We start from the raw sequence: 23,822 nt of genomic DNA, 5'->3' as shown, positions 1-23,822 counted from the left end.
ATGCACAAGATATATGAACATGGTAAAAGCAAGAATGGTTTACAAGGAAGAAAGGTATGAGTGATGGTGGCATACATTTGATTTAGTCAGTTTACTTCATCCTTTTTCCCCTCTTTTGACCATAGTCATGTACATTAATAATTAAAGAAAATATATTAGAAAAAATACATGTTTAATGTCTGTTTCATATAACTTCAATGATAACTAAGCTCAACCACAGATTTTTCTGCTCTGCTGTTAGCTGCTGTTCAACAATAAATTTCCAAAGTCCTGAATACAAATGGAATAGTAAGTCTGATGCCAGATGGGAGGCAATTAGTGTTGCTGTTAATTTATCATTCTCTATGGCCTCTGCTATTAATTGGCTGTAAAAGATCATATTGCCAGTAAAGGGAGGGAAGTAATCTTTCATTGATTAATCCCATCTTCTATTGATAAATGTTTACTGTACCTAATCTGCATTGCCATAGAAACCTCACCAGAAGGGAAAACACACACATACCCACACAAATAGAATCAAGGGGTAGGGGTAGGGAAAGCCTGAAATTAATTTTGATTCAGCTCTTTGGAGTTCAGGAATTTTCTAGGGTAGGATTTTGGTATACTTTGAAATAGGTGAAGATACCAGGAAATTCATGATAATGGTTGCAATATGCTTAGTCAGGCATTTAGGAAGCAGTCGTCTTTGATATTTTCTACATTGCCTTTAGATTTTTTGAGGCCTCTGTGTTAGTAAAATTGCATTTGAGGAGAGCTTGGATCCTGGTGACATATAGACACATATCATATTCATGTAGTATCCTTGGCATGATAAAAAATTGGTTGCAAGTCAACTGTCTAATCTAGTTTATAGTCCTAGAATTCCCAGATGTGCTTTGTCCATATCAAAGTACTAATTGCTTAGCTTTTCAGATCTGCCAAAGCTGGCTACATGCCAAATCTGATCTAAACGGAGGAGGTTTCATGACTCCTCGGGCGGAAAATTTGATGTCTTGGGAATAAAACATTTCACTTTATAAAATGTTTATTATCTACCTGCCTGTCTCTCTCTCCCTTTCCTTCTCTCTCTCTCTCTCTCTCTCTCTCTCTCTCTCTCTCTCTCTCTCTCTCTCTCTCTCTCTCTCTCTCTCTCTCTCTCTCTCTCTCTCTCTCTCTCTGTGTCTCTCTCTCTCTCTCCTATCTAATCTAATCTATCATCTATCTTTTTCTTACTGCTACATCACGAGCAGCTTTGTGCCTTCTCTTTCAAAAACAAAAGAAAAACAAAATCTCATCCTAAGCCATTATTTCATCCACTATGAAGATTCAGTCTTTGAAATCTTGAAATCAGTTCAAGTGACATGAGGAGGGGGGGAAATCATTTATTTTTCTTCTTCATTAAACTTGTCCTGCATCTGGATAAAATACTTTATCATGACTTTTAAAAAATCCACTATCAAGACCCTTGTGGCCTCATCTGTATAAAGGCATGTTATAGGACTTTTATTTGTAGGGTGTCCTTCCACATGTTCTGCTTTTCCCAGTTCAAGGCCTACATACTATTTTGAAAGGTTATGCAATGTAATACATCGTGTAATCCCAAACTTGTCCCCAATCTGCTATGAATCAACCTCTACATATAAATTATTTCTGTGCTACAAATTTTAAATAAGTTTAGTATAGGGAATCTGCCCTGCAGAGGATAATAGATCGTTTCTCCTTGTTGTTGTCAGCCATTCAATGGTATCTGACCCTCAGCCACTCTATGGATTAGCACTCTCCATGCTCCTCTGCCTCACACTGCCTCCTTCAGATCTGTCATGGTCATCCCAGTGTCATCTTTTACAGTGTCGAGCCAGTAGTACTAGGACTGTCTCTTCTCCTTTTTCCCCTGATCGTTCCCAGCATGATTAACTTTTCAAAGGAGTCAGCTCCCATGACATGATCAAAGTATGACAGTCTCTGGTTATTTTGGCTTCAAGGAATATTTTTGTGTAATATTTGGTCTAAGACTCCTTTGTTATTTTTGCAGTTTGTTGGATGTGTAATAGTCACCACCAGCATGCAGTTCAGAGGTGTCCATCCTTCTCCTATCTGCCTTTTTCAGAGTCCATGTTTCACAGCAATAAGTAGCAATTGGAAAGATCATTGCATTAATGATCATTGCATTTGATAGGGCTGCAGTCACCACTTTGGCCAATATTAGAGCCCAGGAAGATGAATTCCTGTATTGTTTCAATGGTCTCATCATCATCTGCCCTCTGATCTCTATAATTTTTGCAGTTATCACTATCTTTGTTTTCTTGTTGTTAATATGTAGTCCAAATTTTTCACTTTCATCTTTGACTTCAATTTTGTTGGTTTCTTGTATATGATATATTTTTGGACTACTTCAGTGACTATTGTTTTTATTCCTCCCACAGCTCATCTGATTGTCATTCTGTGAAGTTGAATAGTTCAAATCTGTTCTTAACTTCAACTGCAGATTTCTAAATCATGGGTAGTCATTTGCAATACCTGAACTTTACCTTGGCAGGTAACCATTCATGGTCTGAGCCACAATCTGAATCTGGGAATATTTTCACAGTGAAGATAGAACTTTTCCATTTATTTTGCCATAATATGCAATCAGTTTGGTTTTGATGTTATTCATTTCATGAAATCAAAGTATATAGTTGTGTTCATTATGCTTAGCTGTTGTTCATGGCATAGCTGAATCAGATGTTCTCTTACCTCATTCATTCACCAAGGCCAAACTTGTCTGTGATCCCTGTTTCTTCCATTTCTCTCACGTTTGCATTCAAATCTCCAATAATATAGACAATGACTAACTTTGTGTTTGTTTCAGAGTATCCTGAATTTCACTGTACCATTCTTTGATGTTCTCTACTAGTGAGTCCACAGTGGGAGCGTAAATTTGCAGAATTGTCAAATTGCAAGATTTTCCATTGATATGTATTGCCATTATTCTATCAATGACAGTTCAGAAATTTTATATGGTTCATCCTACTTTTTTATGCAGTATGAAATCCACTCTTCTTCTGATGGTATCAGTGCCAAAGTAGTATATGATATGACCATCAGTTGAAGAAGCCACAGCCAGTCCAATGAATTTCACTAATGACTAGTATATCAATGTTGAGCCTATTCATGTCATTCTTAACAATGTTCAGCTTTCATAGGTTTAAGCCCTGACATTCTATGTTCCTAATTTGAAGATATTTGAACAGTGGAGAAATGTCTTTTCACCGAGAGCTGTGTTAACCCCGTACCAATCGGGCTTTAGGCCAGGGTACAGCACGGAGACGGCATTGGTCGCGCTGGTGAATGATCTCCGGCGGGCTCGGGACAGGGGTTGTTCCTCTGTCCTAGTCCTATTAGACCTCTCAGTGGCTTTCGATACCATCGACCATGGTATCTTACTGCAGCGCCTCAGGGGGTTGGGAGTGGGGGGCACTGTTCTCCAGTGGTTCTCCTCCTACTTCCTGGGACGTTTGCAGTCAGTGCTGACAGGAGGGCAGAGGTCGGCCTCGAGGCCTCTCATTTGTGGAGTCCCTCAGGGGTCTGTCCTCTTGCCTCTCCTGTTCAACATCTATATGAAGCCGCTGGGTGAGATCATTCGTGGTTTTGGAGTGGGGTATCATCAGTACACTGATGATACCCAGCTTTTCATCTCTATCCCAAACCACCCCAGTGATGCCCTCGATGTGATGTCCCGTTGCCTAGAGGCGGTTCGGGTCTGGATGGGGAGGAACAAGCTTCAGCTCAATCCCGACAAGACCGAGTGGTTGTACGTCCCGGCATCTCAGGAAATTCAGTCCATTCCATCTTTAACTATGGGGGGTGAGGTGTTACCCCCCGTAGATAGGGCTCGCAACTTGGGTGTCCTCCTGGATTCACAGCTCAGTTTGGAAGACCATGTAGGAGCTGTGACCAGGGGGGCTTTTACCCAGGTTCTCCTGGTGCACCAGTTGTGACCCTATCTGGACCGGGATGCCCTGCGTACAGTCACTCATGCGCTCGTGACTTCTCGTATAGACTACTGCAATGCTCTGTACATGGGGCTGCCCTTGAGGACCACTCGGAGGCTTCAGCTGGTGCAGAATGCGGCCACGCGAGTTGTGATGGGGGTCTCCTGATACTCCCATGTAACACCTCTTCTCCGTGAGCTGCATAGGCTTCCAGTTGCCCTCCGGGTGAGATTCAAGGTGCTGGTGATTACCTATAAAGCCCTAAATGGCATGGGTCCAGATTACTTACGGGAGCACCTGCTGCCGGCGTCATCTTCCCTTTGTCCTGTGTGCTCTCACAGAGAGGGCCTCCTCAGGGTGCCGTCGGTCAGAGAGTGTCGGCTTGTGGCCCCCAGGGGGAGAGCATTCTCTGTGGGCATGCCAGCCCTTTGGAATCAATTACCGGTTGAGCTCCGGATGGCTCCCGACCTTCGCTATTTCCGCCATGATGTGAAAACCTATTTATTTGAACAGGCCGGCCTGGTTTAAGGCTTTGGGGTATTTTTAATTATTTATTGTTAGGGCTTAATTAAATTAATTTAATTTTATTTTAACTTTTGTATGTAATGCTTTTATTGCCCTGTACACCGCCCTGAGTCCTTCGGGAGAAGGGCGGTATAGAAATTCAATTAATAAATAAATAATAAATAATAATGACTGGGAGGCCATTAGGATTTATTCTATCTGTGTCATGAATGCTCCTGGTACTATGATAGTCACTTTAGTCTTCCTCTGTAGCTTTATTGGTACGTCCTAGCCAGGGGACTCAGTGCTCAGTACCATCTTTGAGTCAATCCATAAAATTTTGGGGCAGGGAAAACTGGAGTAGGTCACAGGTCTTTCTCCAGGCCAGAACCATATTGAACAGTATAATAGGCTTGTAGTATTCATCTCCCCACCATGAAGAGGTCGTTTGGGCTTTGGGGAGATCTTTTCTATTAGCTGTCTAATCCCAGAGAATGATCACTCTCAACATTAAATACCTGTAGCAAAAGGGTAAAATATTTTGTTATCTTTTGTGCTATCAGCAGGGCTTTTTTCTCATAGAACGCTCAGAACAGAGTTCTGGCACCTTTTTTGGATGGAACCTTATAGGTTAGGCAAGGCAGGTTGTATGACATGTGTGAGTTCTGGCACTTTTTTCTTTTACAAAAAAAGCAGTGGCTATCATTACTAAACATCAAAGAAGGCATTCTGATCCTGTATCCTTCCCTCACCAGCTCTCATCGCAGATGGAAATCTCACACTGCTTTATTGTTGAGACAAATCAAAGCTTGGAAGTGTGGTGAACTTTTCATTATGTTTACATAGTTTTCTACAGTCTACCATATTGGATAGAAATGTTTTAGTGCTACCATATAAAAGCTTTGGGTATGCTGAAAAACTGATATAATCTTTTTTGATAATATGGACCTACTTATAAAGACAATCTCAATGGCAGTATTATAGTTCATATTATATGTGATTATATTAACTTTCTTATGAGACTTGAACCACACATTTCTGCTGGTTTTCACAGGGACAGAGAGTTGAGTGACTTCATGTAGAGTATCATCAGCTCTAAATCTCTTCTCCAAGTACCCTGATCTTCCCAAAATAGGAAGTTGTATTGATCATATGCTTTGGTGATTCTCCTTAATAATCTTATTGGTTCTCAGGTCTGCTTTTTTCAATAGAGCTATCCAATTCTATATTTGAGATCTACATATACAAAATCTTGCTACCTTTATTATTTAGTAAGACTTGCTAGTTCCAATGAGATGTTTTGAAAATTCTGCTTCAGTAATAAATTGGTAATATTTAAGTATTAAGTTACCCAGGGGATAATATTTTTCCTGTATTTTGCCTTGGCATGTCATGTCAGAAAAAATATTTTGTTTTTATGGACAAACATCACCTCATTGTGAAGTAACAATAGTAAATATCTTTAAAAGGATAAACTTTTTCCTGAAATTTGGCTTCTTTTTTAATGTAAAATTAAATGTTAAATATACATCCTTCTGTAAATTGTCATCAGTAATCCTGTAGAAATATAGTTCTCTTATAGACATCTGTAATTCTGTGCAAGGTTTATATGTAAATGAAATATGGCAAATTTTAGTAAGACAATGAATAAAAGTTGCTTAGGGTTTGCAATTTTAAATAAAATAATTTACTTAGAGATATGATAAACAATAGTCATAATGTATTCATAAAACTTTGACAGTGTTTATAGACACAATGTTTTTCTCTTTCAATTAATGCCCAGCAAGGTATAAAAATAAATAAAGCACATTTACTCTATGATATTCCCTTTATCTTCCAAATATATAATATTCAGAATATGACCTTCCTTGGTGGAAAGGTTGACAACTATTGCTTCTCAGAGCAGAGATATTTCATGTCAATAACCAACATTTGATTAGTTTCAGGACAAAAAAGCACAGGACAAAAAAAGTTTTAAGAATAGTTAAGCTACAATGGATATAAGAAGAAATTTTAACTTCATTCTGACAAATAACAATCAAATATGTTAAATGCCTTCTTTCTAGTATACAAAAATAATCTATGCATGCTTTCTGACTGAGAGTCTACAGCCAACTTTTAGTCAAGAATGCTTGTCAAGCCATATCTAGCTGTAATGGTATAAGTAATTGACTTTGGAACACAGGAGAAAGAGATGCAGAATGGACATGTGAAATAAAAAAACAGCCAACTCTGCAAAAGTATTGAGGGTGTGGCAAACATCTTAGATGGGAATACCTGGCAGGAAGCTGGCAGGAATAGCCAATACTCCAGAAAATAAGCTTAAGATACAGAAGGATGTTGACTTGAACATTGGGCCCTATGTAACAAAAAGAAATTCTATGGTGAAAAAGTAAGATAGACAAGAAAAACCAAATGCACAGAGATAGTATAGTTGGTACTAATGCACAAGTATAGTATAGTATAGTATAGTATACACTGTAGGTAGTAATTGTGAGAGGAATCTTGGTGTCCTAGTAGACAATCATTTAAATATGAACCAGCAGTGTGCTGCAGCTGCCTAAAAAGCCAATGCACTAGGCTGCATTAACAGAGGGATAAAATCAAGATCAAGTGAAGCATTAATACCACTTTCTAATGCCTTGGTAAGACCACACTTGGAATATTGCTTCCAGTTTTGATCACCACAATGTAAAAAAGATGTTGAGACTCTAGAAAGAGTACAGAGATATAACAACAAAAACAATGAGTTGGAAGAGACCTTGGAGGTCATCTGGTCCATCCCCCTGCTCAGGGAGGAAACCCTATACCATTTCAGACAAATGGCAATGGCAATGGCAATCTCTTCTTAAAAACTTCCAGATTAAGACTGGAGGCTAAAATATATAAAGAATATTTGCTGGAATTAAGTATGCCTAGTTTAATGAAAAGAAGGACAAGAGTTGATATGTTAGCAGTGTTCCAATATTTGAGGGGTTGCCACAAAAAAGAAGTGGTCAACTTATTGTCCAAAGCACATGAAGGCAGGACAAGAAGCAACAGATGGAAACTAATAAAAGAGAGAAGCAACCTACAACTAAGGAGAAATTTCCTGACAGTTAGAACAATTAATCAGTGGAACAACCTGCCTCCAGAAGTTATGAATGCTCCAACACTGGAAGTTTTTAAGAACCATTTGTCTGAAATGGTATAGTACTTCATGGAGCAGAGGGTTGACTAGAGCAGGGCTTATCAACCAATGGTATGTGTACCACCAGTTGTACTTTGGCACATGGCAGGTGGTACACGACCCTCCTAGACAAGTGTAGTAGGGGAGGGGAAAGTACTGAAGTGACCCAAGCCTGAGGGAGAGACAGCTGCATGTCTGTCAGGGCTCAACAGAAGCCCCAAGAGCACCGGCAACAAAGAAGAGCAACAAAGATGATTAGGGGACTGGAGGCTAAAACATATAAGGAACGGTTGCTGGAACTGGGTATACCTAGTTTAATGAAAAGAAGGATGAGGGGTGATATGATAGCAGTGTTCCAATATCTCAGGGGCTGCCACAAAGAAGAGGGAGTCAAGGTGAACTGAAGAAAAAGGGGAGGAGGAGAGGAGAGGATATAAAAGGAGGTGGTTTTGGCGGGAATGGGAAAAAACAACAGAGAAAGAAAAGGGGGCAGAGAAGAAGCTGTGGAAGGAGAGCTAAGCAGGCAGGGAGGAAAAAGAGACAGGGAAGAAGAAGCTGTTGCTGGAAGAAAAGTTCCCCTGGTTTGTTTTCTCCAACCAGGACAATGCAATCAGCACTGATGAAATGAAAAGCCGGGAGACGAGCATGTCAGAAAGAAGGTTTGTTTATTTCAGAAGCCAGTGGCTTCCCGGTCAACTAGCAGCTTGAATTAATTATCATAAGGATTTTTATACAGTTTATACAGTGTTTTGTAATTTGGAGGCTAGGTTTGTGTGCTTTGGTTATTGGAATATTTTAGTCTGTTTCACAAAGGCTAGCAATGAGTCTGATGTGTTGCCTTCTGTAGGTTTAATCCCTTTAAAAAAATGTAATTAGTTTTACCCCCTTATCTTGAGTCTGTCTATGGCTTTTAACAAGTTTTCTTTGTAGGTAAACAGGCTTACAGAAGTACAGGCAGAATTTCGAAGAGGCAGAGGAACTAGAGATCAAATTGCTAACATACACTGGATCATGGAGAAAGCTAGAGAGTTCCAGAAAAACATCTACTTCTGCTTCATTGACTATGCTAAAGCCTTTGATTGTGTGGATCATAACAAACTGTGGCAAGTCCTTAAAGAGATGGGCGTACCAGACCATCTTATTTGTCTCTTGAGAAACCTATATGCGGACCAAGAAGCAACAGTGAGAACTGGACACGGAACCACTGATTGGTTCAAAACTGGGAAAGGAGTCCGGCAAGGCTGTATACTGTCGCCTTGCCTATTTAACTTATATGCAGAGCACATCATGAGAAAGGCAGGGCTAGATGAATCAAAAGTTGGAATTAAGATTGCCGGAAGAAATATCAAGAAGCAACAGTGAGAACTGGACACAGAACCACTGATTGGTTCAAAATTAGGAAAGGAGTCCAGCAAGGTTGTATACCCTGCCTATTTAACTTATATGCAGAGCACATCATGAGAAAGGCAGGGCTAGATGAATCAAAAGTTGCGATTAAGATTGCCAGGAGAAATATCAACAACCTAAGATATGCAGATGATACCACTCTAATGGCAGAAAGTGAAGAGGAACTAAAGAGCCTTTTGTTGCGAGTGAAGAAGGAGAGTGCAAAACTTGGGTTGAAACTAAACATTAAGAAAACCAAGATCATGGCATCCGGCCCTCTCAATTCCTGGTAAATAGATGGGGAAGAAATGGAGGTAGTGACAGATTTTATTTTCCTGGGCTCCAAGATCACTGCAGATGGGGACTGTAGCCAAGAAATTAAAAGACACTTGCTCCTCGGGAGGAAAGCCATGGCAAATCTAGACAGCACACTAAAAAGCAGAGACATCACCCTGTCAACAAAAGTGTGTATAGTCAAGACTATGGTCTTCCCAGTTGCAATGTATGGCAGTGAAAGTTGGACCATAAGAAAGGCTGAGCGCCAAAGAATTGAAGCCTTTGAACTATGGTGCTGGAGAAGACTCCTGCGAGTCCCTTGGACTGCAAGGCGATCAAACCAGTCAGTCCTAGAGGAGATAACCCTGACTGCTCTTTAGAAGGCCAGATCCTGAAGCTAAAACCCAAATACTTTGGCCACCTAATGAGAAGGAAGGACTCACTGGAGAAGAGTCTAATGCTGAGAAAGATTGAGGGCAATAGAAGAAAGGGACAACAGAGAATGAGGTGGCTGGATGGAGTCACTGAAGCTATAGGCATGAGCTTAAATGGACTCCAGAAGATGGTAGAGGACAGGAAGGCCTGGAGGAACGTTGTCCATAGCGTCGCGATGAGTCGGACATGACTTCGCAACTAACAACAACAAACAGGCTTAATTTAAGGTTATCGCTTTCCGCAATTGCTGGAGCCTTTTAGGTTCCAGTTGCTACTAAGACATGCCTGAGGCAGCTTAAAGGGGGAAAACGTAGTCAGTGTTTCTTTATTCTGGGAGGCTTTGTGAGCCTTTCTTGCTTTGTACTTGATTCCTGTATCTTTAGGGTTACAGTGAAGGGACTGGACGGGGTGCATTCTTACTACACTGTGGAGGGAGAGGTCAGAAGGCAGGGAGGAAGAAGAGGAAAGGGAGTGAGGAAGAAGGGCCTACCACCAGCTGGTAGTGGTGCATATTAATAAATATGGATAAATTCATAATACATTTGTCAGTGCAAAGGGAAATTGATTCAGCCAAGGAATCACCAAAGAAGCTAAAATTGGTACTTTTTTCCTTTTTTTCTACAGTTTGTAATATTTTATTAGATTATAGAATAAAATACAAAAATACAAAAGCAAATAGTAGGACACAGCGGGGGGGGGAAAGGGGGAAGTGAGGGAGAGAAGGGAAAAAGAGCAGACTTCCTCTTTTGCAGTAGAAGGAAGCATTAGCATTGAACCTCGACTTTTTACTTTTCCACAATATTATAAATTAGCCATTTCTATAACAACAAATGAATCTAAGCAGTAAAACCCAAAATCCCCCTCCCCTTTTTTTAGTCAGCAAGTTTTTGACACCTTGCTAAGCACTGGTGGTACTTGAATATTGTCACGTCCTAAAAGTGGTACAATCTGTGAAAAGGTTGAAAAGGCCTGGGCTAGAAGACCTCCAATATCTGTTCCAACTCTGTTATTCTGTTCTGTTCTGGGACCTACTTAGTAACTTGAATTGTACAGTGAGGGGGAAATAGGTACTTTAAGACTCGGAAGGTGCTATTAATGTAATTTTACAAAGCTCTTGGGCTTTGAAACGGAGATGAGCACCGGCCCCTAGAGTTGGAAACGACTAGCGCGCATGTGCAGGGGAACCTTTACCTTTACCTTACAATTAAATCAGAACTAGTACTTTTGGATCTGCTTATCTGGACTATCTTGCAATGCTGACATAAGCTGAGTGTCTTAAAATACATGTTTATACTTTTTAGTAAGTCTAATAGAAATCTGAGAGATTTTAGAACCAGCAGAGTGTTTATGTTGGCAGAAGGAAGTGATGCTCATGGATTTCTTCCATTCTATTAAATCTCCTGTGATTCTTGGAAAACTTTGCAGTTTGCAGGATCCCTTCAGCTTATAATGGAAGATTTTGATGAAAAGAGAATGGGCAAAATTAATTATTAACACTTTTTTTCATCAAACCACCATCAGTGGAATTTTTCTTAATGTTCCTGCTGGCCCAAAGACATTGGATTCAATTGTAATTGAATTGAAATATGGCAATTTTAATATATAGTTTATATACATATTATCATAATTGTGCATCATTGATAAGTGTTTATAATAGATTGGAAAAATGTGTGGATGTGATTTCTTTTTATGTTGAAGTGATTATTAGAGGAAATGATAATTAGGGTGGAAATTAGTTAGGGGATGCAGTTGTAGAATTGAGTTGACCAATGTTTTTCAATTTTTTTCAAATATGGTATTAATATATATGACTTAAACTCCCAAAATTCTCACACAGTATGTCCACACTTCTTAAAGTTGCCAGGTTTAAATAATAGAGCAAAAGATAAAAGTTGCCAGGTTTAAATAATAGAGCAAAAGATAAAAGTGAAAATGGAGGAGAAGTAATTATGATTCAGTTGCAATAACTAAAGTAGGCATGCTTAGGAGCATGGATCTACAAATCAGCAAAAATCCTAGGATACAAGAAAGCTGGAAATGAAATCTTTCCACCTCTGAAATTTGCAAAAATAATAAAACGGTGCAGTGTCAGACTTCTCTTTTTTAAAAAAGAAAAGGCACGGAGAAAAGTAGGAGGCTCAAAGGAGGAAAACATAGTGTGTGTATGAGATAGAGACCCAATTGGACAAGGTTTTTGCTCTGTGCGCTCCCACAGAGAGGGCCTCCTCAGGGTGCCGCCGGTCAGAGAGTGCCGGCTGGCAGCCCCCAGGGGGAGAGCATTCTCTGTGGGCGCGCCAGCACTTTGGAATCAATTACCGGTTGAGCTCCAGATGGCTCCTCACCTTCGCTCTTTCCGCCGTGATCTGAAAACTTAGTTACTTGAACAAGCCGGCCAGGTCTAATGGGTTTGGGGTATTTTATTTAGTATTTTTAATTATTTATTGTAATGGGCTAGCTCTATTTAATCTTATTTTTAACTTTTGTATATTGTATTTTTATTGTATTTTTATTGCCCTGTACGCCGCCCTGAGTCCTTCGGGAGAAGGGCGGTATAGAAATTAAATAAATAAATAAATAAATAAATAAATAAATAAATAAATAAATAAATAAATAAATTGCACTATTCAAAGTGAACATAAGTGCATGAGATGTCATAATATTGGGGGGGACTAAAATAGATCAGCAAAAGTGGTCGAGTAGATTTCTATTTGCTTAACTTAAGAAGCATGTTTTTAGCAGCCTAGAGCTGTGTTTCTCAAGAGGAGCCCATGGAGGTCTTCAGTTTCATAAGAAGTCACTAAAAATTCCAAGAAAGATTATATAATAAGCTTTTTTTAAACTTTGTGTGCCACACCATGCTAGTGTTTGCAGTGGCGGGAATTTTTACACGCTGTGACTTGGCTGCTGGCCTGCCCCTTTGTTGTTGTTATAAAATTTATAAAATGTGGATTGCATCTGAAGTGCTATGTCTTGTGAAGCTTTCATATTTTTTGTTATTTTTATGCAGGGGATCTCTGAGACCTGTAAATTATTTCAGGGGTTCTTCCAGGGTAAAACGAACTGACCTAGAAAGTAAAATATCAACATCAATATAATTGAAACCATTAAAGAAAATCAAAAAGGCACAGTTGTTATTTGGTTAATTAAAAGTAAGGCAAATACAAGCAAAAAGGGTTGTTGCACATGTTTAAACACACCACACACACAGAGAGACATATTACTATAATTGAAAAGCTACTTTTTAGTGCATGCACCTAGTTTTGGTTGATATATTTAAAAATAGTGAATCTTTACAATCTTAATAATCAGAATATAATTATATAAACCACAATCTGAAATCATAGGTGCCAACTAGTGTTGGCCTTCATACACATCAGATTTTTCCCAAGAATGTGTTGATGTAGTTTATGTGTGAATCCAAGCAGTGTGGCCTTTTGAAACTGAGAGATGGAAATTTTGTCAATGAATACATTTTCTAAGCATTATGCAAAAAAAATTTGGTATGGCACCCAGCAGGATCATCATGGTGGATTCATGCCCTAATCTTTCAGCTTTGATTTTCAGATCTTGACACTTCACGATCTTCTCCAATTCTCTCTCTTCGTTCTGATATCCCCTGGCATTGCCACATAAATTATCCACATTTTTTTTAAATAAAGAAGTATATTTGTAGCTCAGGTTTGAAATGCCCCCTGAGCTTGGTTTTCTTGCTGACATTTCATTACCCAAATTAGGTGACATCATCAATGCAGTGATGATGTTGTTTATTTATTTTATTATGAAATTTATTTACAACCTATCTTGTATCCAACAACTCTGTGCACCTTACAACATAAAAAAAAATATATGAACACCATGTTTGCTTAATGAGTGCTGCAAAAATCTTACAGGGAAGTATTGCAACATCCTAGGAAGTAAGAAGTATTTTGAAAAGATTTTTGAACTAGTCACTAAAAGAGCCAGATGGAAGAGAGGACACAGGAACAACAATTAATCACTTATTTTATTTATTTATTTATCTATCTATCATCTATCTATCTATCTATCTATCTATCTATCTATCTATCTATCTATCTATTCATTTATTTATTTATTTATTAACATTAAATATAATTAATATATAGAAAAAACAATAAAGCTGGTTTTAAGTCCCATTAAAGGTTCAAACAAGGACAAGTTATGAAGCTTTTTAATTTCACTCTAAAAACCTTATAATAATAGGCATGATAACAAGGAAAGGCCTTAGTTTGTCTCTGTGTCTCTGTCTCTCTGTGTGTGTATGTATGTGAGAGAGTGAGTGAGAGAATATAATAAAGAAATTGTATATAGCAATTAATTTATATAGTAATTAATTTCTTGTTGAATTTTATTAAAACACTTTTATAGCAGTTTCAGAATATGAGAAAAATAGAAATCCATCTTTACTTCATCTTTGTGGCTAATTATATTATTTTTTATGGCTTGATATATTCCAGGTTGCTTGTCTTTAGTTCATAAAAATTATTTGATTTTCCACTACAGAATTTCACAGAGAAATATTAATTTTGTTAATTAATACAGCTGTCCTGATTTTACAATTATTTTTATATTTATAATAGATATGTATTTTAATTAATTAATTTAATTAATTAATTAATTGAGATTGGCTCAGCCAATCTCAATGTATACATGGTTGTACTTTGACAATAAAGGTTCATTCATTCATTCATTTATTTATGAAATTTATTTGCCAGCCATCTCACTGTACAGGAATCTCTGAGATGCTTATGTCATAAATAACATATAAAGCAATTATAAATATAAAAGTGAATTAAAATTACAAAAATTAAAATAAACTAAAAAACAGGAAAGTTAAGGAAAGAAGTGAAGTGCCTCTCTATTAGTGTATCAGCTACCTCCAACCAGCAGTTTCTTCCTGGACCCCATGCCAGCCAGTCTAGCCAAGTTTTAAGGACTATCCTAAAGGCCTAAAGAGGGGGCAGATCTTACCTCTTTTGGCAAGATGTTCCAGAGAGTAGGAGCTATGACAGAAAAGACTCTTCTGCTAGATTACACCAACTGAAATTCCTTGACTGATGTTGTCCACAATAGGCCCCTTCTGTCTGCACAAGTGAGGTGGGCCAATCAGTTCCACAATAATAAGAGGCTTTAAAGGTAATAACCAACATCTTGAATTACACCCAGAAGCAAATCGATGGTCAGTTCAGCTTGTGTAATACTGGTACTACATGTGCCATCCTAAACTTTCTGAATACTGGATTATGGACCAATTTAGCTTCTGAAAGCTCTTCAAGAGTAGCTCCATGTACAGCACATTGCAATAATTCAAGTGCGAAATGATTGGCAAGTGAGTAACTGAGTGCAAGGTCTCTCGATTCATAAAAAGGCAATTGGTGAAATATACAAAGTTGTGCGAAGGCTCTCCTAGCCACAACTGCAACCTGCTCTTTGAGCAGGAGTTGTGAGTCTAGGAAAAACCCCAGGTTGCACATGTGGTAGTACCACCCCTTGCAGAATTAGAGATGATAAGCCTCTGGAGCCCAAGCTCTGCATTCTGTCTTACCAGGGTTGAGTTGAAGCCTATTGTCCCTTATCCAGGCCCTCACAGCCTTCAAGCATCACAAAAGGGCAGCCCAGCATCACTTGAGTCATCAGGGGTGGATATATAAAGCTAGTGTATCATCAGCATATTGAGGATATCTCATCCCATGGTGTCAGATGATCTCACCCAATTATTTCCTCTAGATGTTAAAAAAGAGTGGGGAGACTACTGAGCCCTATGGCACCCAACAAAGAAGTGACTGTGGGCTGGACCTCTCACCCCATATTAACACCAATTGGAATGACCACAGAGAAAGGAACTGAACCAGTCCAGTACTACACTAACCAGTCCAAAATCTCTTAGCCAGTCCAAAAGAATATCAAGGTTGATAGTATTGAAAGTAAGATTAATTTTAGGCTGTTCAAGCTTCTTCTCTGATTCAATTTATAATGATATCTGCTTTAGAAATTTTACCAATGTTTTTACCAGTCTTGAAATTAGCTCTTTATTAATTAGTAATAATATTACCAAGCTATTCTGAAATGTTACACTTTTACTTAAAGACTACATTCATATATAATGTCTAAACCACTAAGTACTAAAGTACTAAACCAATAATGTCTATTTTTAATTCTGTTATTATGTGCATAATTAGTTCATTTTTAGTTTATTTCTCATCACTTTCATCTTAAAAATTGATCTTTCACCAGCATTATTGCAAAACAGAAGCATTTTAAGACCCAAGTTTTTGAATAAAAGGCAATTTTTTTATTACAGTGAAAAATATTCACTACTGCAATAATTTTTTAAGAATGCTTCCCCTGTATTTTGGAGACTGAATTTGAGTTTGGCTTAGTTTGAATCCAGGGCTTTAATTACCTTTAAACTGGTTAATATTATTATTTATTCTAATGCATTCAAAAACTAATGATTTTTAGTTATTAGGAAATTTAATCAATTACATTAATCATGAATAGAGTTTGTCAGAATTGCATGGGACACTTTAAAAATATAGTTAAATTATCAGTAATTAAATTAATCTAAAGAGTGGAATGGTGATAAAGTCAGAATTTTTATTAATTACATAATTGTAATTATCCATGTAATTGTTCAGTATGTCAATAAATCATAATGCTATTCATTTTGTGGCACAGAATTTTTTTGTTCCTTTTAAGTTTCCAAAGCAATTAATTAGCATCAAGTTAATTTGTCAACAAATTATCACCTGTTACCTAGTTCCAACGTTACACCATTCTCATTTCTGCATATATCTCTCTCATCTGTCCTGTTTTGAGGTAAATATGTAACTGCAGACTTAGTAATTAAGGCTTCATCTGGCCTTAATTGCTACTAAAGCTTTATGGAGAAAAAGTAAACCTCTCATTCCCAGATATTGATGAAGCCTTTAAAAAAATCAAGGAAGACAAAATCTGCCCATTTTCATTCATATTTTCTCATTTTACCATCAGCAGTATAGTGTTCACATTGACTCATTTCTTCAACCATCTCAAAATTTAACAAAAGAAAACCAAAAAAGACAGCACAATAGTTAATACAATTGATTATGTTCAATGATTTTAACATTAACTTTGATAATACCTTTTAGTGTGTACACTTTTTTATGAACTGTTCATAAAAAACCAGTATTTATTTTTTAAAATATGGATGTTGTTCCTTAATACACACATTTTAATTACTGCTTCCAGAAATAAAGCCTACAAAATCCCTTAAAAGAGTAGGGGTTAGCCCTTGGGTTTTTTTTAACTGTGATGCAAGGCTGATATAATAAGACCAGGATAAAATATTGTCTTGATTGCACAGCTGTGGTTGCCATATTGTTTTTCTTTTTCATAACCACCTCTTCATCATCCTATAGCAGATATCCCTGGTTCCTCATATCCACTGAATATGGATTATAAATCTATGAAGAGACAGTATATATTCTTATGTTCCTATTTCAAACAGACCTTTTCCCTTCTAAAAAGGGACTGTGTACCATTGCAATATGAAGGATTGTGTACCAAATACAATAAACATAAATTTTATGAAAAATATTAGCCTTATTACCAAGGCTAATGTGAAATAAAGAAGATGAGGATCTTATTTCATCTTTATTTTGGTTAGTCTTTGACTTCATAGTTAGTTAGAAATCTGAGTAAAACAAGTTTTTAATTAAACTCTCCCAGTGTCTTGATCATAGTTCAAAAATTAGCCCAGTGTTATTTTATTTTTTTAAAAAATGCATATTGCTAATGAAAAGGCAGGAGCATAAATGGGTGATTCCCATTTACTACTTTATTTTGTTAATTTATCTGATTTATATCCCACCATTCTCTTCTAATCAATATTCCACAAGGTTAAAAATAATTAGAGAATACAGATACATTTATTTTCAGTTAGTAGTAGTTTATGAAGCAGTCCATGTCAGTCCATTACCTCTTTTTTCTTTTTCTTCCTTTTTTTGTTTCGTTTGCAGATTTTATTCCTCACCGTACAGTATTGCTACAAACCGCATGATTCCACAGACATCTATCACGCCATTCATTGCTGCTTCCCCTGTCTCCACATATCAGGTATGTTTGAATCGCCTCATATTCCCCTAAGTCAGTATCTGTGACCTGAATATCAATGGATGATAAATATATACGACATGTAGTCCAGACCTGCACATTAAGTTTTCTATTTAGTAGCAGTTAAAAATGAGAGTTATTTACAATTCTTGATGTATTCTGGTTGTGGCAGTTTACGTAAAGTAAGAAGAAAACAATTGTTAGTACAAACCCAAGGATTTATATGTTTAATTTTCAGACATCATTGTTCTAATTATCATATTAGAGTAAGAATTCCTTTAACCTGTTGTTAAAAATTACCACATATATTATCTCAGAAACTTACACTGATACTTCCATAAATTAAGTTTTCAGTTTACATAATCTAAGTGTATCTTTTAAACAAGAAGTGATGGTCAGAAAGAAAAGTAACACTGGCAATATTGCTATTAGATAGTCAGGTAATAAAATGTCTATAAGCAAATAATCAACCTTAGAAAGCAACAAGGAACTCCCAGTTAAAAACGGATCAGAAAAGAGATGGAAGTGACCTTGACAATAGAATAGAATACAACTGGAAGAGACCTTGGGGTCTTCTTGTCCAGTCCCCTACTTATTATTATTATTATTATTATTATTATTATTATTATTGTTGTTGTTGTTGTTGTTGTTGTTGTTATTATTATTATTATTACTATTATTATTATTATTATTATTATTATTATTATTATTATTATTATTATTATTCATCCCACAGTCAGCCAGATGTTCAGAATGGATTTGGCATTTTTGTCTACCTATTGAGTCCTTACCAAGGACCTGAGATAGGCAGATATGGATGTTTGATGGTATTATAGATATCGTTGCAGGATGGAAGCAGTTCCTAGTAAGGCTGACTTTTGCAATTGACTAATGGCGAATTTGTCAATGCCAATGGTGTTCAAGTGGTTTTGGGATTGCACCCATGGCGCCTATTACTATTGGTACTATCCTTGCTTGCCTTTGCCACAGTCTTTCTATTTGTATTTATAGGTCTTTGTATTTTGTTATCTTCTGCAGTTTTTCTCATTTATTCTGCTGTCTCCAGGCACTGCCACATCCACTATCCAGACTTTTTTGTCTTTCTTATCGACAATTGTTAAGTCCGGGGTGTTATGTTGCAGGTGCTTGTCTGTTTGAATTCTGAAGTCCCAGAGCAGTTTAACTTTATCATTTTCTATGACTTTCTATTATTATTATTATTATTATTATTATTATTATTATTATTATTATTATTATTATTATTAAACTTTTATTCATTAAACATGAAACTCAGTCAACTGAACACTCAAATTTACTGGCACTAATGGTTGACACGGGTTGCTGCCAGCATCCTAGGTATCTCCTTAAAATGTAAGATGTTCCAAGTAGTGCGGTTTTTGTAGCTTTGCTGGAGTTATTGCAGGACATAGTTCCCAGTGCCCTGATGACAGTGGGTATCACTGTTACACATTTCATCCATAATCGTGCAGTTTTAATGGCCAGGTTGCGGTATTTCGTAATTTTTTCCAGTTCTTTTTCTTCGACTCTGGCATCTCCTGGTACAGTGATATGAATCAGCTGTATGCTTCGGTTCTCTACAACCGCAATATCTGGCATGTTGTGTTCCAAATGGAGATCTGTCTGTATTTGGAAGTCCCACAAGATCTTCACCCTCTCATTCTCGACAACTTTTTCCACCCTATGTTCCCATGACTTTTCGGACACAGGCAAGTCACATTTTGTACATAATGCCCAGTGGATTAATTTAGCAACTAGCTTTGTAATCAGTTTGCACAATTTTGCTGCATTCACATATTAAATGTGAAACAATTTCAAGTTTGTCGTTGCAAAGTCGGCAATTTGGATTTTCAGTAGATTTTTGTATCTTCACTTTCATGGCATTAGTTTGTAGTGCTTGTTCTTGAGCAGCCAGTATTAAGCCTTCCGTTTCTTTCTTGATAGTTCCCATCTTAAGCCATGCCCATGTCAAGTTGTTATCACATTTTCCTTCAATGTTTTTCAAATGTTGTCCATGCAAAGCTTTGGTTTTCTATCTATTTAATCTGTCATCCAGCCGTTTTTTCTTATATTCTGCCTTTGTTTCTGTTATTTTGATAATGCTCTGTTTTCAGAGCCTGCAGCAATTTTTCTGTACTTTGATTCACATAGTCATTCAAACTTCATTTTTCTTCTTCTACAGTTTGGTGGATGTGCAGTAGCCCTCTGTCCCCTATTCTTGGCAGGTACAACCTGTCAATGTGACTTCGTGGATATAGAGCATGGTGCATGTTCAAAAGTTTACGCGTTTTCCGGTCTAGGTGTTCCAATTCAGCCAATGTCCAGTTGATAATTCCAGCTGGGTAGCGTATCACTGGGACTGCTCATGTATTAATGGCTTTAATTATATTTCCAGCATTCAGCTTTGATTTTAGTATTTTGCGGACTCTTCTAATGTATTCCTTTTGTGTTGACTCTTTGACTTTTCCATTCAAGATGTTATCTGCTTCCAATATGCCTAGGTATTTGTAACCATCATCCTTTGCTAGTGCTTTCATAATACTTCCGTTTCCCAGTTCTATTTCTTCTATTTTTCCCATTTTCTTCATTGTATGGATAATATAGCACATTTTCCAAGTCCAAAGTCCATTCTGATGTCGCTGCTAAACAGCTGAACTGTGTTGAGTATTGATTCAAGTTCAGTGTGGCCTTTCGCATACAGTTTTAAGTCATCCATGTATAGTAGATGGTTTATCTTGCCATGCTGGCTTGAGATGTGGTATCCCAGTTTTGTGTTTCATAATATTATTGTCAATGGAATTAATGCGATGTTGAACAGTAGTGGTGAAAGTGAGTCCCCTTGGATGTTGTTGTTGTTGTTGTTGTTGTTGTTGTTGTTGTTGTTGTTATTATTATTATTATTATTATTATTATTATTATTATTATATTAATATGCCCCAATTTGTTATCATTGCTGTTAGATATTTGTCTTATAGTTGCTGCTCTGTAAAGTGAGCAATAGTTGCAGAAGAATTTAAAGCAAACAGTGACTTTGGTTTTGTGACCTCTTATATATTTATGTTAGATTAGATAGTCCAAAGCCTATTGATGCCTGATTTTATTATTTACTGGTCTTTCTGAGCTTGATTAAGCCTCTTTGTTGTCTGAAAGGACAGTAGCATTAGTAAACAGGATCTCATAAACTGTGAAAATAGGATTATTCTTAATGGGGAGAATTGCAAAAAGTTCAGGATTATTAGAAAATACATTTCTTTGATTTTTGAACTGGTTTTAATTTGAAATTTACTTATCAAAATGGGACCTGTATATTTCTTCCTCATGAGATTGCTATTTATTATAAAATAGGAGACAGTCATCAATCTCTGATCTAATTGATCATGAAAACTCATTTAATATTTTTAAAATACAGTCTGAACCCTAATTGTCTTGCTTAATAGCATTATGCTTTATTAAATCAACTAAATATTCTCACAGCATCACCAAAGAATTATTTCCAGTATTCATTCATTCATTCATTCATTCATTCAATATCTAAAGCTGGCCATATCAGTCAATGACAATTCACAAAATATGTTGCAATCAAAATTATTTAAAAAAAATTAAAACAATAAAAACATAGTATTTTTGTTTATATATATCATTTTATAAAGAAAGAGTATAGATTAATGAATATAAGTGATTGAAGTCCCCAAATCATAAATCCAACAATCCTTTAATACACTGGTGGGATTCGAATATGTGAAAAATTGGTTCTCTGTGTGGAAGCCGCTTCAGGAAGTCCATTCTGGGGCTGGGCAACAACAAATTAGCTACTGTTTCTGCCAAAGTGGTGCAAACCGGCTGAATCCCACCACTGCTTTAATATAAAATTAACATTAACATTATTTCGTCCTGCAATCATATACATTGCTTTCTTTATATTACTTACCGTATATGTGGTATTGATTGTTGTTCATGTACAATTTCAACTTCATTATATCTCTCAGGTGATTGCTATGTGTATCAGTCCTGCATTTTATCATGAGTACAAGGTAGTTTATTCAGATCTGTGTGATGTTTAATGTTGCTGAATGCTGCATAGCATTCAGATGGCGCCTAATCTGCAGTATCAATCCTGTCCAAGTTCATGATAATATCCTGCAACTAGATCAGATGTTTTTTTAAAAAAAATCTCCAAAATACAAGTAGTCCTGGACTTAAAACAGTCTGCTTAGTGACCCTTTGAAATTACAACGGCATTGAAAAAGGTGATTTATGACCATTTTTCACACTTATGACAGTTGCAGCGTTCCCATGGTCATGTGATTTACATTTGGATGCTTGATAGCTGACTCACATTTATGATAATTGCAGTGCCTGGGGTCATGTGATCCCCTTTTGTGGCCTTCTGACAAGCAAAGTCAATAGAGAAACCAGATTCATTTAACAACCATCTTACTAATTTAACAACTGCAGTGATTCACTTAAGAATTGTGGCAAGAAAAGTCGTAAAATGGGGCAAAACTCACTTAACAAATGTTTCACTTAGCAATATAAATTTTGGGCACAATTGTGGTCATACGTTGAGGACTACCTGTATTACTTCCAGCTCTTATATAATTATAGAATAGAAACATTTAAAGTTATGAAATTTTCAAAATGGAACACAAAATTTTCATTCTAATCCATTTTTTTTTCCAAGGCAAGACTATTTAAAGGGTTTTTCCCCCTTTTTCTTGCCATTTAGCTAATAGGCTGTTCCTTCTGGTACACAGGTTCAGAGTACTTCATGGATGCCCCATCCGCCATATGTTATGCAACCAACAGTAAGTAATGAAATAAAACTGCCTTTCTTGTTTTATTAAGAATTATTCAGACTCTGTCCACTGCTCTTGCCTAAACAGATTTGTTAAACTGACTGTTTATTCAAGTGATCTGAATTACAAAGCATTAAAATATTAGCGGGATAATTAATGGAATCCTCTGAGGATCATTATGTGCACATTGCTTCTGTGCATTGCTCTTGAAAGTGCATGGATTGCCAAAAGCAGAAGAGTTAACGTGTCATGTTTGTAGGAATTCAGAGACATTATGAATGAATAAAAATCCCCTGACAGCTTCCCTGAGCTATGGGATAAGAGCTGTTCTGTACCTGCAGCAAAAGCAGGGACGACTCCTTTACAAACGGCAAGAGGCTGGAATAAAGCCTGCCAAATTTATTCACATAAAACAAGAGCAAGACAAGACACCAACCATAAAACACGAGCTAAAACACAGGAACAATCCAAGCGGTTGCCTTCATCAAACCAGCCCTCCCACACATTCCCCTTAAATACAATTCAGGGCGTGGCCTCTCTGTGCCTCCTTCCGAGGTGCCCCATTGCCTCCCTCTGTTTACTCCTGACTGACTGCCTCCTGCATCGGGTGTCCTTGAACAGGGCCAGCTGTGGGTCATCTTCATCCACGCTGTCAGGCTCACACAGCTGGGTCTGCATCGTGACCAGATGAGAGGGGCCTTGCTGGGGGCTCTCATCAAGCTGTCCAATCCCCTCAGCAAGCTTTTCAACACCCCCCTCCTCCTCCTCTGAGTCGTCTGACCCAACTCCCGAACCCACAGGCTGACCCTGAATCACAACAAGAGCTTAGTGCTTGGCACTCTTTTGGGATAGAAGATTTTCAGTTTATTTCCTTTAACCTCAGATAAAAAGTCAGATAGTAAGTAATGAAAAAAAGTCTACTGAAGATATATATCTATATCTTATCTATATCTATGTCTACATCTACGTCTATCTATCTATCTATCTATCTATCTATCTATCTATCTATCTATCTATCATCTATTTATCTATCTATCTACCTACCTACGTATATGTATATGCATATGCATATTTATTTATTTATTTATTTATTTATTTATTTAGATTTATATACCGCCCTTTCCCGAAGGACTCAGGGCGGTTTACAGGGCATTTAAAAGAAAGTCAATACAAACG

General features: G+C 37.1%; 1 protein-coding gene across 1 annotated transcript in view; it reads left to right on the top strand.

Moving 5' to 3' along the window:
- RBMS3 (RNA binding motif single stranded interacting protein 3) overlaps positions 1 to 23,822 on the top strand; it is a gene marked incomplete at both ends in the record, with an annotated part of 526,486 nt that overhangs the window by 452,842 nt on the left and 49,822 nt on the right. The window contains 2 exons of the mRNA XM_083376163.1: positions 17,739 to 17,835; positions 22,605 to 22,655. Of these exons, the coding sequence (XP_083232289.1) occupies positions 17,739 to 17,835; positions 22,605 to 22,655 (148 nt within the window). The remainder of the gene's footprint in view (positions 1 to 17,738; positions 17,836 to 22,604; positions 22,656 to 23,822) is intronic.

Source organism: Vipera ursinii (assembly GCF_947247035.1).
Source record: "Vipera ursinii genome assembly, chromosome: Z".
Taxonomy (NCBI): domain Eukaryota; kingdom Metazoa; phylum Chordata; class Lepidosauria; order Squamata; family Viperidae; genus Vipera; species Vipera ursinii.
Note: the sequence above shows the minus strand (reverse complement) of the source record. Positions and strands in the feature narration are given on the sequence as shown.